Source organism: Vanellus vanellus, assembly GCF_965231255.1.
Source record: "Vanellus vanellus genome assembly, chromosome: Z".
Classification (NCBI taxonomy): domain Eukaryota; kingdom Metazoa; phylum Chordata; class Aves; order Charadriiformes; family Charadriidae; genus Vanellus; species Vanellus vanellus.
Genome location: NC_138908.1, coordinates 77,523,683 through 77,541,012, shown reverse-complemented (window position 1 = coordinate 77,541,012; position 17,330 = coordinate 77,523,683). Strand labels below are relative to the sequence as shown.

The window sequence follows — 17,330 nt, the reverse complement described above, 5'->3', positions numbered from 1 at the left end:
GGGGATGGCCCCGTGCACTCCCACAGCCAGGCTGTTCTCCCTGGTGACATGGTGGCTCCTGAGGATTGCACTACCTCCACTGTCTCCTGCGCTTACACTGCTCCATGTCACTTCCATGGGAGAAGTGCACAGAAGGGAGCTTTGTATCCAGCCTGGGAGAGCAGGAGCGGGACCATAGCCTCCAAATCTGACTTCCTTTTCCTATGAGTATCCCCTTCCCCTTTCAAAAATAACAGCAAGAACCCAGCATTTGGAGGAAGAGAAGACACCTCTGCCCTCTACATGCACTCCTGGTGTCAAAAGGGGAGAGCTCTGAATTTGCTCTGTACCTCCAGATCATATGAAACAAATCATATGAAGAGCAGTTGAAGGAGCTGGGACTGTTTAGTTTGAGGAGGAGGAGGCTGAGAGACCTCATCACTCTCTACAACTATTTGAAAGGACACTGAAGAGAGGTTGGTGCTGGTCTCTTCTCACAGGTAATTAATGACAGAACAAGAGGGAATGGCTTCAAGCTCCACCAGGGTAGATTTAGACTGAACATTAGGAAAGAATTTTCCACAGAAAGGGTGGTTGGGCATTGGAATAGACTGCCCAGGGAGGTGGTTGAGTCACCATCCCTGGATGTGTTTAAGAGACATTTAGATGTGGTGTTGGGGGATATGGTGTAGGGGAGAACTTTGTAGAGTAGGGTAGATGGTTGGACTCGATGATCCCAAGGGCCTCTTCCAACCTAGACAATTCTATGATTCTCCTCTGAGGCCACAAAGACAAGTTTGTGCACAGGCAATTGCGAGTTCCTATGGCTTGCTTGCATTCTCAGGCATAGTCAGTGACATTCACTGTTATCTTTTACTGCTTCCATATTTTCTCATTACTGAAATTTTGTAATATATACAAGGTGTCTTTTGGCAGGAGTGAGTTGGAAGCTTTGCCTGTTTCTGTTCGCACTGGTCAGATGAAGACTGTCCCTCAGCAGCAGCCTGTCTTCAGTTCAGTTACTGTAAAGCTTAACTTTGTTAACTCTGGACTGCATTTTCAGAAATGCACGTAATCATGTAAATCAGGCCAGCCCTGGTGTGTGTTCAAGCCTTTATTTGCATATCCACATATAGGACTACAGCAGCATAGGTAGACAGGATTTTATATGTGGCAAGAGAGTTGTACACAAGTGTGAAAGCACTCTACCACCTGAATTCTGGAGACCTTTAGTTCAGGCAGATGGTGTGAACCAACACTGCGTCCAAAAATTTCCAGAAGAGTAAAGGTATTATAAGAGTATAAATTGTTTGGGTCTGTGTAAGTACTGTGGATATATATATTTTTTGTCCTTTTGTTTTTGTGGGCACATACAAGCTAACAGGGAAGGCATGAGCAAATGGCTCTTCAGAGCCCCTCTCCTGTGCATTTTTTGTTCCACTAAAAGCCTGGGAAAATTATGGGATGGATTTTAGGCTTTATTTGTCTTAAATAGAACAGGGGGAACAGAGTGCTGGTGAATCAGATAACTCAGCTGAAAACTGAGACTGACAGACCTGACAAGCACAGGCTCTCGTCCTGATGACAAATCAAATTTCACAGTGTATCTTAAAATGCTTGGAAGACCAACCATAAAACTGGCACCTTGGTGCCACATATCTACCTCCCATGTATTATCAAACTCTTTCTGCTCCATTTGCTTACTAGCCGGCAGCTGGAGCAGGGAGCAGCATCCTCCTCTCCTGTGCGCTGCCCCCAGGGTAGTGAGCTGAGGTCTGACCAAAGAGGTTCTTCTGAGAGTACCTGTGGAGAATACAATGATGAATATGAGACCAGGAAAAGATATTTTTTTTCACTACTTCTGCTTGAAGTTGCATAATTAATAGATGTAAGTGTTTGTGGCTAGCAATCTGGCAAGTGCTGGGTAACACTCTGTGCAGTCCTTTATAGGAACAGTGTGGGATTTTCAGAGGGAAGGTATGCAGGGGAATGACAGTCATGGGCTCCTCTATGTGTAGGTGCAAGCACTACCAGTCCAGTCACTGGGTTATTTTCACATAAAGTGTTTAAGTTACTGGTACTGGGAAACTCTCTTAGAAAGCAGTGATGTGTTGCGGTGCAGCGACAGCATGGGCACCAGCAGGGTGACTGCTCAGAGCAGGGTTAATGAGCTCTTTAGGTGTTTAAGAGAAAAATGCTGACCACCTGGTTTCTGTCACAGTGTGGGGAATCTGGCAGGGAGACCTAGGAAGTCATTTCAACAGACATGAAAGTCACTCTGCCTTGGGGACACAGCTGCCCTGACTGGACTGGCCTCTCCCATGAACATGGCCTTGAGGTCTGGCTGATTGTGCACTCAACCTGACTGTCAGACAGAGGAAGAATGTTTTACTCTGTGTACTGAAGTGTGAAGCCACATAATCTTCAATTGAAATGCTCATCAAGAAGAGGGAGGAGAGCTATTGCTCCCCTAAGGACAGCTTGTCGCAACAGAAGATCATTTGCAGCTTACAGAGTGCTGTGCCACTGCACATGGCTTTGCAGACCAGCAGCAGCCTGCATAGGGGAAAGAGGCAAGTTGAGGCATGTCAACTACTCCAGAAAGTATGATGCAAACCGGTCTGAGGTGCTGCTGACTTGAGGCATCTTCTGTATAGTTTAACGCAGCACTGTGCAAAGGTGCAAGCTAGATGTCTGTGAGAAGCATGGCAACTGCCTAGCACTACTCCAAGACTGCAGTGAGCCCCATCTCCATCAGGCAGGAGATGGATCGTGGTGGATAATGAATGGGGACAGCACCAGGCAATGGGAAGAATCACCAGGCTGTGACAGCAGGCTTATCAGTGTAAAATGCACACATGATGCCACACACTAGGCACGCTTTACTCAAAGACAATTTAGTGAACAAGTCTTCTGGAAAGTGTCTCTTAACAGAGGTTATGTCGTGTTCAAAGTAGAGATAAGTAGCCTTTGCCCGATTTGCCTGCACCTTTTTCATGAATGCTTCAGCACCCAGACTGCAGCCAGCTGGCCTGACCCTCCAACAGCTCAGTTAGAATTTGGGGTTTGTTTTCCCTGAGGCCTAGACTAAGCATCAGAGACAAAAAGCGTAGTGCAATACCGAAGGATGACGCATCCTTGTAGTCAGGAAGGAGTCTAACAGGGATATGCTCCCCTGCAGGAAAGGGAATCCCTTCCAAGGGGTTCCTGGCTCCTTGCTATTTGAGATGGTGGATCTTAATGGGAACAACTTTTTCTTTTAGCAAAGGTATTTTCTATAACATGTTGCTTGCTTGTTTTTCTTCCTCTGCACCAATAATATGATGTATTAGTGACGTTTTTAGATGGAAGAATTAAAAATCTACAAACAACATCAAAGAACTTTGCCCAATACCTGGTTCTCAGAATTTCTTGATTTAGGTGATGGTTTGACAGGTTTCTTGTGGTTGCTCTAGAATGACAGGGGTAGCAAGCAGACTCCTATTTGAGTTTTCTGAGAGACAAACTGTGATTTTAAATTGTCACTCATCGCTACCCAGTTCCTTTCCTTACTTCTCTCTTCTGTGCTGGCAAGAAACAGAGAAAGTGGTTTTATTTTCAAGTTAAGCTGTAATAAATGACTCTGAGAGACTCCATTAAGCATTCCTTAAACAGCTGAATTAATGCCTTGGCCACGTAGCCACAGCATGAATCCAGAGAAAGAGGTGATAATGGTGACTCCTTTCCATTAGTCTCCGACAACATACTCATGTCAAATATAATGGTTGTTTGCAGGATCATATGGTGAGAGAAGAAACTAGGAGTCTCACTCCAAAGCAGTGTGCTGTTTTGGATCTGGCATTGGATACGATCAAAGTAAGTGACTCCATTTCTGTCTCTGTCATTCCCTTGCTCCATCCACAAATACTATTTGGGAGGATAGTGCCTGGGAGGATAGCTCAGGAGATGGCAGGAGTCTGTCACTGCTGTTAGTGATAAAGGCACTGAGTGAGTGATACTGCCATGTCTGTGTAAACCTGAACAGGCTCAGGTGACTGGTATGTGCTGGTAGCCAGCATATTTATATTTAAGTGCTTTGGAAGAGGAAAGCCATGAGCAGTTGTTATTCGTTGGTCTAAGAGCTGTATTTCCAGTTCAGAAGCTATTTTGTGAATTTTTCCAGCTCTTTCTCATCCAAACATGCAATAGCATGTAAATGTTTGTTGCTGGTTGCAGTTCTTCCTCATTATTTTTCCTGTTTCTTTTTACTCTTAGCAATATTTCCATGCTGGTGGGAACGGTCTGAAGAAAACCTTCTTGGAGAAGAGTCCGGACCTGCAGTCACTTCGATATGCTCTCTCTCTCTACACTCAGACCACAGACACTCTCATCAAAACCTTTGTCCAGACTCAGACAGCCCAGGGTAAGACTCTTTTGTGTTGTTGGCAAAGTTGAATGGAGCTATCTGCTCTGTTCGTAATTGCTCGGTCTTGTACTGCCAGTTTGTAGAGTGCTTTTGGCAGTAACGTTTCTGGAAACATGACAGTTCAGAGCTTTTGAAACTGGGAAGCAGGGAAAGGGTGTTTGTTTTTTTTTTCCCACTCAACAACTACATTTTGAGAGAGCAGAAATGTGAAACATAAGGCCTGGGGTGTTTGTGGTCTTTTTCTTCTGCAATCCTCACTTAGCAGTCACGTTTCATGAATTAATGTGGGTGGGTGACTTAAAAGAAGTGAAATTTGAAGTTATTGTACTGAGACTTTACACGGTGGCGTGAGAGACCATTTCAGCAAGACACCACCGCAGGAACTAGTCGGTGCCTGTGTCGCAGGCCAGCTGCCAGCAGCCTGTGTAGTCCTGACTAAGGCTGATTGACAGCAATGTGATGAGTCACAGAGCTACATGCTGCCTGTAAAGGGAGAAGTCTCTTAGGAGAGTAAGTTCGGAGAGTGTTTTGTCTGCAGCCAGTACAGGGTATGTGCGAGCTAGGTGATTGCAAATCACCACAACATATTAGTTAGCTCCGGGGATGCATCACTGGAGTTCTTTGGTAGCGCTCTGGGAAAGCATAATAGTAGTGCTGTTTCATTGCTTTGGCGCTATGTCATTGCTTTGATGTTGTACAGAATAATTTGATCTCTTGTCAGGGACTCTCACTGGCTGACTATGAATCTCACTAATCTCAGGAAGAGGGGACAGATAATATCAGAGGTTAGGTCAAAACTGAAACTGATGTTTTAAGTTTTCAGGCTGTTTAAATACAAGCCTTGGTGTTGGGCTACTATGTCTCAGCAGCAAAAGACATACAATTCCATGCGGGTGTCTTTCTGCTATCTTTTCGCAGGAGGCCCTTTTTCTATTAATCCTTCCAAACCTATGAGAGCTGGTGACCCCACAGACTCTACTAACTGTCAGCATACTGTCACACCGAGCCCTGAAATCAAGGGGAAAGCACTCCCTAGCCAACAGATTTTCCCTTCATGTGCAAATGAGACTGCTTGATACAGGCATTCCCCAACCAGTGGAGAAAGCACTGAGAATTCTTGAGCAAAACAAAGTTTGTTTTTAAAGTGAAAAGTTGAGTGTAGTTTTGGAGGACTGAATCATCCCTGCCTTTAGCAGCACAATATATTCTTGCTTAGGTTGAAATATACTGCATTAAAACACTGAAGTTTAGCACTATTGCTAAAGTTAACTAACCTGCATTTGAGAGAATGGTCCTATAGCTGTGTCCCGGCAGAGCAAGGATGACATCCAGTGGCCACACAGGTCAAAGACTGCTACATCCACAAGGGACTCCAGGAACTTAGCTGTTCCCATTACAGTTAACCAATACACTTTTTAACTGTGAACTTGTGTGCACAGTGTGTTTTCAGTCTTTGCTGTTCTATGGCACATGTTTCCCCTTATATATCCAGACCATGAATTGGAGGTAGTTTTTTATGTGGATCCTATTATCTTGTCGTGATGAACCAGGATATAAAGATGCGTGCAGCACTGCTCTTATACGCTACATGCTACAGTCAGGAGTGTTTAAAATTAGAGGAAGAAGATGTGTGGTTGAAGTTGCAAAGAGGCAAATTCAAAAGTTGATATGAGGAAGCAGCTTCATGTAATGCATGATTTGACTATAAAAACTCCACTGAGGAGTATTCAGCAGATACACAAAGAGAACTGAAAATAATCTGAGAGCAGCAGGAATATACAGAGTTGCCACAGAAATATGTGTGTATTGGGTATTTTTATTTTTCTTTAAGAAGCTGGAAAGAATTAAGCTCTAGTTTTAGGACATAAGACACACTTGTTATGATGTCATCAGTTATACCTCATAGCTGACTGATGACATTTCTCTGTGGCTTGTCTGAGCCACTTTAGGAGACAGGTACCAGGCGTGGTGGGCCACTGAGCTGATCCAAATCAGCATCTTCTACGTTAGTAGGCTTGAGAGTTTTGGACCCTGTTTGGGGAACAAAAGACTGAAGCTATGCCACCCAATATCCGTAGGATCGATCAATGATGGAATGTCTCTGAGAAAGGCATGACTTGCTCCTGGGTTTGGGGCTAGAAAAGGGTATTGCTTGCATACACTTCTCAGTAACCCCAATTGGTAGATCAGTTTGCACATGTGTTGGAGGGATGGAAAGAACAGCACTAGTATTTACAGCTGGCATCTGCTTACCAGAGCTCTCTGACTGATGTTTCCTTGTGCATAAATCAGGCTTCTCACAAGCCTATGGGAGGAAATGGCTGCATGCAGAACTATTTAATGCTGACTGTTTGCCTCTCTTACATCCCTGCTCAATGGTTACATCTTCCAGTTTGTGAGGTATCTGTTGCCCTCATTTTCTTACTGAGCAGGCTTCTATAGCACTGTGCCGTTAAATATTTGCTCTGCAAAGTTGGATCATGGCTTGCAGTTTAGTTATGCCAGCACAAATTCTGTGCTTGTTTTAACCCAGACAATCCCTTGCTCTCAGACAGCCTTGCTCTCCAAAGCCTGTGTTGGTGCAGAAGATCTAAGAGGATATTTTGTCTATTAAGAGCTAGAATATTTGTCTTGTATTTGTTTAAGTGACACCACTAATTGGATTGTAATTCACACTCTTCTCTCTTTATCCTGCTTGCTTCTTGCCTTTTGAATTCATGTCTCAGTGCATGATGGGAAAGGTATTAGGTTTACCGCTAATGAGGACGTTCTTCCTGATAAGGGTATGTTCAAGACTAATGTTGTTACCATAACAACATTAGCCAACGGCCTTGCTTTTGAAGTCATCTTTCCCATGCCCAGAAACCTTTTCCAGAGAACCGTTCCCTGTAGCTCCCTGTAGAAGTGAACTTTCACCAAATGCTTGCATCCCACAGATGGAGCCACAGGTTGCACGGTGTAGAAGTCTGTACCCTGCCTGAGAGCCTGTCCCCAAGCTTGAGACTTATTCATGGGATGTGAAAGCTGTCTTGAAAATGGACTGTTTTTTGAGAGATGCTGCAGACTTGTTCCCTACCTTTTAACATGGGCTGTGTATTGCTGTTTCAAGTCCTAGACTTGCATGCATATGGTCTGCTGAGACAGGCTACTGTAATACATGGTAATGTCTGATATGCACTCAAGGTTGTGGCTGAGCTTGAAACATCTGGCTTGAAGAGGAGTTAGCTAAAAGCCTGGGTGCTCAGGAAAGCCTTAAAAAATAAGTCTTGTTTTTCATCTCTCAATTTATTTTCTGCTGTCCAAAGTGTTTTTGTTACCTTAGGTGAAATATGTCTGTAACCCATTGCACGAGCTCAGTTCTGCAGTTTCACCTTCCAGTATCGCAGTACCAATGAGATTTATCTTGTCAAAATTTAAATCTACTTGTCACTAAATGTGCAAGTACATGTATATACACAGTTGTATGCGATCAGAATACTTTTCTCTGGCCATCTACAAAGTGGGTTTTTTTGTCTCAACATTTCAGTTAAATAGAACAAGATTTTTGTATGAGAAGACAAGATTGAAGGTAGAAATGAAAATATCTAAATTTTGTCTCCCTCCAAGGTAATGAGATGGTTCTGCTGTCATTCCTCTGAAGCATCAGTGTCTCCTTTATAACCTATTAATTACACTAAAGATCAGTAAAATGAAGACCTGAGTGTTTGGCAGCTGATGTTTCTGCAGATGTGGCCTGATAAAGTTGTTAGATACATCTTGTCTGTTCCCATGGAAAACACCAACAGTATAAGTTACAGATCTGCACCATCAGATGGGTCAGGTCGATAATTAAGTCTATCAATTTTAAAGCTCTGTGCCTATATACAGAAAAGAAGGAACACTGCCCTTCTAAGCAGGGAGAAAACAGTACTTTCAAGATCATGTACAAATGTTACAGCCTAGAGGCTGTTTGTTGTACTCGGGTCAAGAATGAGAATCTACCCTGAGATGATAATTTGAGGTTCTGTTATGTTTGCTCAGATACTTTTACTTGTCTATTAATGTGACTTTCACTGCCTACAGTTCTGTGCCATGTAATTCTCTTCAGAGAATTGCACAGATTAGCTCTCAACCTCCTGGTTTTTAAATGAGTGTTTTTGCTGCCTGCAGACTGCTCTTGTGAAAGTTGATGTGTTAGATCTATCTAATCAAAATGTTTGTTTAATGATATCCTTCAAGCTCCTTATCTTGAATTTAAAACACACCAATTCTTTCACTTAGTAATGTGTCTTAGCCTCAAAATTGGCAAAATAACACTGCTGTTCATAGGTGCCCAATTACCCTGTAGGTATCCCAATTACAGCAGCATTGTTAATTGTCAACCTGAGATCAGACAGTTATCAAAGGGAAAGTAAAATCAATCTCACTATCTTATCAAAGACTTCATTTTCATTTTGCAAAGCAGTCTGTTTCTGTAATTTACATGACATCTTGACTTTTCTACCCAGAAAAATGTCATTTCCACATATTGCGTGATAATTATGATTAAAAGTTATGAAAGTTGAAAACATCATAATGCATGAATTGTAAGGTTCATGAGGTCTTCTCCCTCTGTTGCAACATGTTATCTTTTCCTCTGTGAAGCTAGGTCTTGTTTTCTCCCTGGCTAATTGATGAAGGGAAATAAGTATGCAAGTTTTGAGTGCTTCTCTCTCATCCTTTTTGGGGCACAACAGTGAAGGGAATCTCATTATCCTCCAAAGGAAAGCAGATAGGCTGTCAGGATGACAACTTTTATCTGATGTATAACATGGAAAAAGCTCCTTAGGGGGTGAGACTGCACTATGGCTCAGTGCAAATCACTAACATCTTTGTCTTTCTTTTCCTAGACTTCCTCTCTGGTGTGGTTTGGTTTTGGTTTTGGTTTGTTTTATTGGGTTTTTTGTCCTCCCTTCTTCCCTGAGCAGATAGGAATGCCGATGCCCACCACTGGAATGCCTGCATGTGCGCACAATAGCTTGGCAGGAATCTCTGAAAAAATCCTTGCTCTCTGTGAGAGTCTCTTGTCAAGCTTTAGGCCTATTAAATTCTTTTTAAATTCTTACTAGTATTCTCAACAGGATGCAGTCTTTATGGTGGAGTGCAAAAAACGTTAGCGTTTATGCGTGTTGGCATGCAAGCCTGATGTTATTTTGCATTAATGTTACATTATTGATGTTGACTGAAGAGCTGGCTGTGGAAGGTGTACTGTGAAAACGCTATATAGTCTTGCTGAGGCCATAAACCAAAGATGGGTGCCAACAGACAATAGGCCATGTGTGCATGGGGGGTGTCAATTTTCTTCCAACAGGCTCTGGTGTGGATGATCCTGTGGGTGAAGTGTCCATACAGATTGACCTGTATACCCACCCAGGAACTGGTGAACACAAGGTCACGGTGAAAGGTATGGCAAAGCATGTGTTACTGCTCAGGCTCTGTGACTCTGTCGTGGCAAATCTCCAGTTGGCAGTCATTATACTTCTGTGTTAGCTCATGTGATGTGAATCCAGAATTCTTTTCTCTGTTTTACATCAGGAACATTTAGAGAAACAGCAAACGAGCTTGTCCAGCCAGTGACGTGGCAATGTATAGCCTGTTGTTTATTGGAAACGATATAAGAAATAAACAAAAATCAGATGATGGCTCTCTCCAGGCGCCACAGTGTAGCCTGTGCTGCAGAGAACAGGGCAGCAGGACAGGGCAATGTTGCGAAATTGCTTAGTGTAAACCGGGAGATCTCAGAGCCGGTAAGAATTTAGAGGTTCCTCTCCCCCATCCCGAAGGCCACGCTGGTCCCTAAGGAGCTGCTCTGAAAATAACCAAAGCAGTGATTCATCTCAGGCTTCCTCTTCCTCCTTCATCTCCTTTGCTCAAGTACAGCATATTTAACTACTTTAATTTCCTCTAAAGATTTATATAAACAGCTCTTCATGCCTCTCTTCTGGCTAAATCTACACTGCAATGCAAAAAATTTTCAGAGCTGTTTCCTATGCTTCAGTCTGTTCCCTGCAGTGACCTGAGAGAGAACAAAAATTAAAGAGCTAATAATTCTGGGCTCTGGAGCCACCCACAGCTCATGGGCTTTGTTTGTCTTACCTGTGCTCTTATTTTCCTTTTCAACAGAGACCTTAATATTGGTCCCTAAATGCGCTGTTTTTTTTCTCATCCCACACATAATCATAGAATCACAGAATGGTTTAGGTTGGAGGGGACCTTAAAGACCATCTAGTTCCAACCCCGCCTGCCATGGGCAGAGGCACCTCCCACTAGACCAGGTTGCTCAAAGCCCCGTCCAACCTGGCATTGAACACCTCCAAGGATGGGGGATCTACCATGAAGAGTTAAGCACTGAACTGGAAGGGCAGCCTGCCCAGAGTTGCATGAATGCCTGTTTTTTAGACTAATTTCTTGACTATGCATATGGCAAAAACTAAGTGCTGTCCCAAGCATTAAATTCCCATTGCAGAATTAAACTAGAGCAAAAGAGCATATCTTCCAAAAAAGTCCTTCCCACGTGTGTCAGGACACTCACATGTTTTGAGTTGGACTTTGTCCGCTAAAAGAAGAAATTGAAAGCATAGCAGGGGAAGGGTGTCCGGAGCAATGGGAACAAGTGAGTATTTACTGTAAAACAGGTTGTGACACTCTTTTCCAGTTGTGGCAGCCAACGACCTGAAGTGGCAAACGTCTGGCATGTTCCGTCCATTTGTTGAAATCACCATGATTGGGCCCCATCAGAGTGACAAGAAGAGGAAGTTCACAACCAAGTCAAAGAGCAACAACTGGGCTCCCAAATACAATGAAACTTTTCACTTGTAAGTGTGAAAAATAGCCTGGGGATCTGATGTGGAGAGTGCAGATGCAGAGGACAGATAGGGTTTTCCCGTGTCCACGAACAGCCTGCCCAGGGCTCAAAGGAGCACTTGAACAAGTAGCTTGGCCCAGAGTTTGGTGCCTTGGCAGGAAAAGTTAGGTTATGGGAGTTTTTGCTGTGGGTGAGATGCTGAGGTTTGTTCTATACCAGCAGTGTCCTTTGGCTACTTTCTGAAATGCCCTGTGTCCTATCAACATATTTTACTGTGCTCCATCATTTTAATAAACTTTGTATCTTTTATTAGTACAGTTGAGGCTAAAAGCTCATGATGTATTTTTAGTTCTTTTAATGTGTGTTTTTTTGTCCCAGCTTGACCTGTGGGACATGCTTTCTGAACTTGTTTCCAAGGAAACTGGTAGTAAGTTGCACTGTTAAAATTGCAGTCTTTTTAACACCGAGTATTGATCTCTTCTTATTTGGCTTTCATTATTACAAAGGCATCTTCCGTCTTGGAAGGCTCAACAAAGGGAGCTACAGAGTAGTGCTCACCCAGCTGTACAGTAAGAATGAGAGGAGAAGAGATGACCAGAAAAAGACTGTAAACATCTTGGGGGAGAGGGACTGTCCGTATACCCGTATAATTTTTTTGATGTGGCAAAAGGCGGGCTTCCTCTAAGTGAAAAGATTTTGTCCTTTTTTTTTATTCTTTTAATTTTAGAAACATCAGAAAGATTGGGGATGTATTTTTATTAGCTTTTGCTTTAATGGAAGGTTCTGAATCTTTAACAAAGACTTAATCTAATTAAAATATTAATTACTGAAATTAAGCAACCCTGAGCAGAAGCAGAAATGTTTAAAGTCATCTGAGTTGAAAATCTATTAGCATGGCTTTAATGTTCTCCACTCCTCATTTCACAGTTTAACACATGCGCGCACACACACACTCAGAGGCAACTTGATAATAAGGGTTGTTTGTTTTTTCTGTTTATGTAGCTAGGTTGTCTTTATCAGCCACGAAACGGCAAAAATGCCCGTATGCCCTACGTTTTCCTTCTCCCTCTCTGACCAGGGTTTTCTGTAGAAAGGAGTTTTCTGTGGCTCATCTAAGCACTCTAGCCAGCTGCTGGCATCTTTATTTTGCAGAGGAATTTGTGCATTCTGAGAAACTAAGTAAACCTGTATGTGTTTTTCAGCATACTGGGGAATGAAGACGGCCCTGATGCCTACGAGCTCCAAGTCTGCGTGAAGGATTACTGCTTTGCTCGGGAGGACCGAGTACTGGGGATAGCAGTGATGCAGCTCAGAGACATAGCAGACAAAGGAAGCTGTGCTTGCTGGTGCCCCCTCGGGCGCAGGATTCACATGGATGAGACTGGACTTACAGTCCTGAGGATTCTCTCTCAACGAACCAATGATGAAGTTGCCAGAGAATTTGTAAAGTTGAAATCTGAATCCCGTTCCACAGAGGAAGGCACCTGAGCTGTGCTGTGTAATGTTCCCTTTTCTCTTCTGCCTTGTGCCAATATGTGCAAGTGTTCAACAATTCTCTTTTATTAATTACAAAAGGTTTTTTCATGTTGTCTTTGTCAGCTCCGATAGCGCACGTGTGCTGTACAGGAAACAAATCCATCAATCTGATGTGAATTATTTATTTTTTAGTAGCTGGGTAAGACACCATAGAGAATGAGACAATCTCTTCTTATTTAAGATGCAAATTCTGCTTTGTGTATATAAATTATTTTATATTGGAGGCTGGGTATGCTGGGTTTTGTTGATATGCAGCACTGTGATTTTTATCATCTGAAGTTGGCAGACATTAAAAAGGTTCTACATAATCACACCATGATACAAACACACAACTGTGTGGAAATTAGGAGAAGAAGAATGATTTGGGGTTTTGGCAAAGCACAGTTCTCTCTCCTTGAATTCATGTACTGTGGAGCTGCCAGGGGATGTTTTGGCACAGTGTCCCGATGTGATACACAGACACTTCAATGCCTGCTTAAAAAAGAAGTTGCAAATTGCTCTGAGAATGCACACTGAATGAATGTGTGACCATGGGTGTGCTGCGGTGAGCATGGGTGAGACCAGTGGACAAGTGCAGAGGGGCCTGAGATCTCATAGCCAAAAGCTGCAAAGGCAACACACCAGGAGCAGACTGCAGCTGCTCTGCCGTTGTAATTAGGTGGTATGTCTCAGAGAATATAAATCCCTGCGTGCTGCTGGGAATCCTGCATCACCATGGGGGTGCTGTAAGCTGCTGAACTCCGCAAGTCACACATTGGATACCATGATCAACACGGTAAGGAAGGGAACAACATGAGAGCCATGACAAATAACATGGCTGCTATATCCTTTTCCCTCTTCAATATTCTTTTGTTAGTTTTTTTGACGTAGGATTGGATAATTTAATACTTGCAGGCTTTCTGTAGCATTTTGTTAGTCTGGAGTAGCTGAGACCATTCCTCACTATGAACCTAGAAGTGACGGCTCGCTTGGGAGAGAGCAACACCTCTCTCCTGTGCAAGCACTCAGTCTGGAGTGCTGGTCAAGGGGCAGCAGGTCCATTCAGTTCTGATCTTGAAGTCGCTGTTGGCCGTGCTGCCGTTGGTCCATGCTGATTGTCATTAATCTGTGATTTAACGATACCATTGAAAATATTTTTGCACTGTCTTAAAAGGAGCATGCTGGTTTTGTTTTCTTGCAAAACGAAACACTGTCCTGAGCAAAGTGATTGCAGGGAGGTCAGAATTTCTGACTGAAAATTCATAAGCAGGAAGGTCTGGAGTACTGATTGCACCTGAGGTATGTTTGTTGGGGGATTTTTACTATTATGGGGATTTTTTGGCTATTTCCAGCTGCCTGTGTACTCTGGAAAGTGCAGCTGGAACAAGCCCATAAAGTACTGTAATACTGTCAATAAATTCAAGGACTGCATATTGAATGACTTTTTTTTTTTTTCTATTTTCTCTGAACCTTGTACAGCTGTATGATACGACTCCTGTATTTCATGGGCCTGCTTGTAGAGTTCTGCGATGGCACATCTGCTTTGTTCTTGTCCATGGTGTGTTATAATAATGCTCTTCAAAACTCCACTCTACTTGTCATGATTTTGAATCATTGTACGTGCCATTGTTATGAGAGCTGTTAGTACAGTCTTTAATAAACACTTTTAGCAGCATTTGGAGTCATCTGTTGAATTGCAACTGTAATTGGATTTGCTAAATCACGCGGGGCAGAATTGCTACTGCATCTTTGCAAATTACTCTCGTTTAACACGTAGATATTTCTTTGGTGCTGTAGATGCCCAGCAAGAGGTATGAGTCAGACAGTTCCCCCCTCCTCCGTGGTGCCTTCGTCTTTGACATCTTTCCCTGAAGTTCTTGGCTTCTGGTAAGACGCTGAGACATCACAGAAAAGCATAGAGAATAACTTGCTTTTCTTCTCCTATCCGGCCTTGAAGTCAAGTCTCCTTTATGCTCTGGTAGCCTCCTGAAGGTGCTGAACGGAAAGGCTCAGGCAGGCAGTAGGATACTCTGCAGATAAGAAGAAAAACAATTATATGCCAAACTTGATTCATAGCTTTCAGTCTGATATGAGCATTAATACTCTGTAGATGGTGTTGACGAAAGATGAGAGAATAAACCTTCTTGATGTCAAGTAAATCACTCCCCCTCCTCATTTTTTGGGAATGCTGCCAGTTACCAGCAGACAAGCTCAAATAACTCAAGAGACTCCATATTTCATGATAATGTGGATCTCTGAATTTTTGTGACCCAAGATGCCATTTTTTCCTTAGGTAACGTGTGATCAGCAATGCGAGTAACTGGGCTAATTCACAGTCCAGCTTGTAGCTTGTTGTGGTTTAACCCCAGCCAGCAACTAGGACCATGCAGCCTCTCGGTCACCCACCCGTTACCCCCAGAAGGGTGGGGAGAAGAGGGAGAAATGGAGGGGAAAGGGGAAAAAGAAACTTTGTGGGTTGAGATAAAGACAGTTTAATAGAACAATAACGGAAAAGGAAAATAATAATAATAATAGAATTTACAGGACACAGGTCACTCTCACTGCCCACAGAATTCATTGCCCAGCCTGACCACAGCAGAGACTGCACATCTCCCCCTGACACCCCCAGCCAACCCCCACGTACCAAGTGTGACATCTATGGTATGGAATATTCCATTGCCATTCCATTGTCTTGTCTGTGCTCCTTCTCAGCTTCTATGGGAAGCTGGAAAAAGTCCTTGACTAGTATGAACATTACCTAGCAACAACTAAAGCAATATGCATTATTGACATTCCTTTCATACCAAATCTGAAACACAGCAACCACCAGAAAGAAAATTAACTCTATCCCAGCTGAAACCAGGACATAACTGTGTTTCTGTTTCTGGCTTCATCATGGGGAAGTTACTGAGGTTGATGGCATATTCCGTGTGACGTGTTTAAAGCACAACTTTAAAGCCCCACTTCAGTGCCAAGTTAGATGGTACGCAAGTTTCCAATTCATCAGTACGCTCATTTGTCGTCGCTTCAGCAAGCACTGCGGTGGAGAGAAACCAATAAAGAGCTATTGAGAAGAAAAGCACTGTCTGTAACCGTGGGGAAGAGCTCTGGCTGTTATTAATAGAGCCAGGAACCTGGGGCTCCTGAATATATTGCTTATCCGCCAGTCTAGTGTTTCTCCTGCAAACCAAGTTTGTGGAGTTTTTAATTATAGAATCAGTTTCTGTGAAATTTCCAATTTCAATTTGTAACAATTTTGTCTAAAACTGTCTGCCCATCTTGCCTCGTTTCTTGGGTTTACACTCATTGTGACGCTTTCAAATTTTCTTTCCTGTCTGAAAAATCCTGCAGACTCAAGCTACAAACACTCTGACACTTTCTTGTACCTGTGGCGACAGCATTGTGTTGTGCACGTGGCTCTTTTCACTCTATCTGAACTCTCCTCAAAATGACAGCTGGATATAACCTGTGCGTATCAAATACATATACATATATAATAATAAATAGATTAAATGAATAAATAGAATACATAATTTATAAATATATACATACATACTGGTGTACCTGAGGTGGAAATGGCTATCCTGAGGTGGAAGAGGCTGTTCCAAGAACATGATGGCAAAGATGTCAAGCAGCAGGGAGTGGCAAGTTGCCTGCTGTCCCATGCAGGAGCTGTCTGCGGAGTGGAGAGGCACGAATATCAGGTGGGACAGGAGAGGTGAGAGACGAGCTGGATGCTGGAGGCAGACAGGTGAATTCAGTCCCTGGTGTGACTGTTCTTGCCCGGGGGGGCCTTCTGCAAGGTCTGTGGGAACAACAGAATGGTTTCAGACCAAGAGTCCATCTGGTGCAAATCCTGCTTCCGAGAGCGGTTTCAGACAGCTGACCAGAGAAAAGTATGAACAAGGTAAACTAATGATGCTTCCTTCCAACGCGCTTTATGGTGCTGGTAAATTTTAACCTGCGTGATATTCCTAACTCCATGATTTCTCATTAGTAAGTCCCAAGCTATCTTATCTGCCCCTTGAGCCCCTGAAAAGGGTTTACAAGCTGTGGCATGAAGATCTCTTTTTAACCTGGTTCCAGCTAATTTAATTTTATGCCCTCCGTTCTTTCGTTCAGGAAGATGCTAAAGTGCTGGTCCTATCCACCCTTTCCTAGGCAATGGAGATGATGTAGACCTCTATCATATCCCACCCTACTCATTGCTCTTTGAGCCTGCAGAGTCACCGTGCCCTCCCCAAACCTTTGATAATCTTTGCCCTTCTTTGAGCCTTTTCCATTTATATGGATCACTTCTGAGCTGTGAGGACCAGAACAGCATCCGGCATTCAAAATATGGACCAGCTTCCAGGGGGAAGCCTTTTCAAGGTAACAGTTTGCTCCTAATCTTAAGGGCAATAGTCAGTAGTTCAAAAAAAGCTTCCAAGCTGCCAGCAGAAGATACTGGCAGGCTGCTGGGAGAGGTGGGGAGCAGACGCACTGCCAGACCTCCCAGGTGACAGGGAGTTCCTTTTGTATTGACCCGAAAGGGGAAGTTCAAGAGGGTGATGTGACTTGGGAAGTCAGCGTTACTCAGAGCAAACCTGAGAGAGAAAGAAGCCACCC

At 43.3% G+C, this 17,330-nt stretch overlaps 1 protein-coding gene across 1 annotated transcript in view; it reads left to right on the top strand.

Annotated features, from left to right (window-relative positions):
• Positions 1–13,516, top strand: part of LOC309683434 (protein unc-13 homolog B-like) — a gene marked incomplete at its 5' end in the record, with an annotated part of 225,302 nt that extends 211,786 nt beyond the window's left edge. The window contains 5 exons of the mRNA XM_082497718.1: positions 3,754–3,834; positions 4,234–4,381; positions 9,714–9,806; positions 11,058–11,217; positions 12,410–13,516. Coding sequence (XP_082353844.1) covers positions 3,754–3,834; positions 4,234–4,381; positions 9,714–9,806; positions 11,058–11,217; positions 12,410–12,695 — 768 coding nt within the window. The 3' untranslated portion in view covers positions 12,696–13,516. The remainder of the gene's footprint in view (positions 1–3,753; positions 3,835–4,233; positions 4,382–9,713; positions 9,807–11,057; positions 11,218–12,409) is intronic.
• Positions 13,517–17,330: the final 3,814 nt, after the last annotated feature.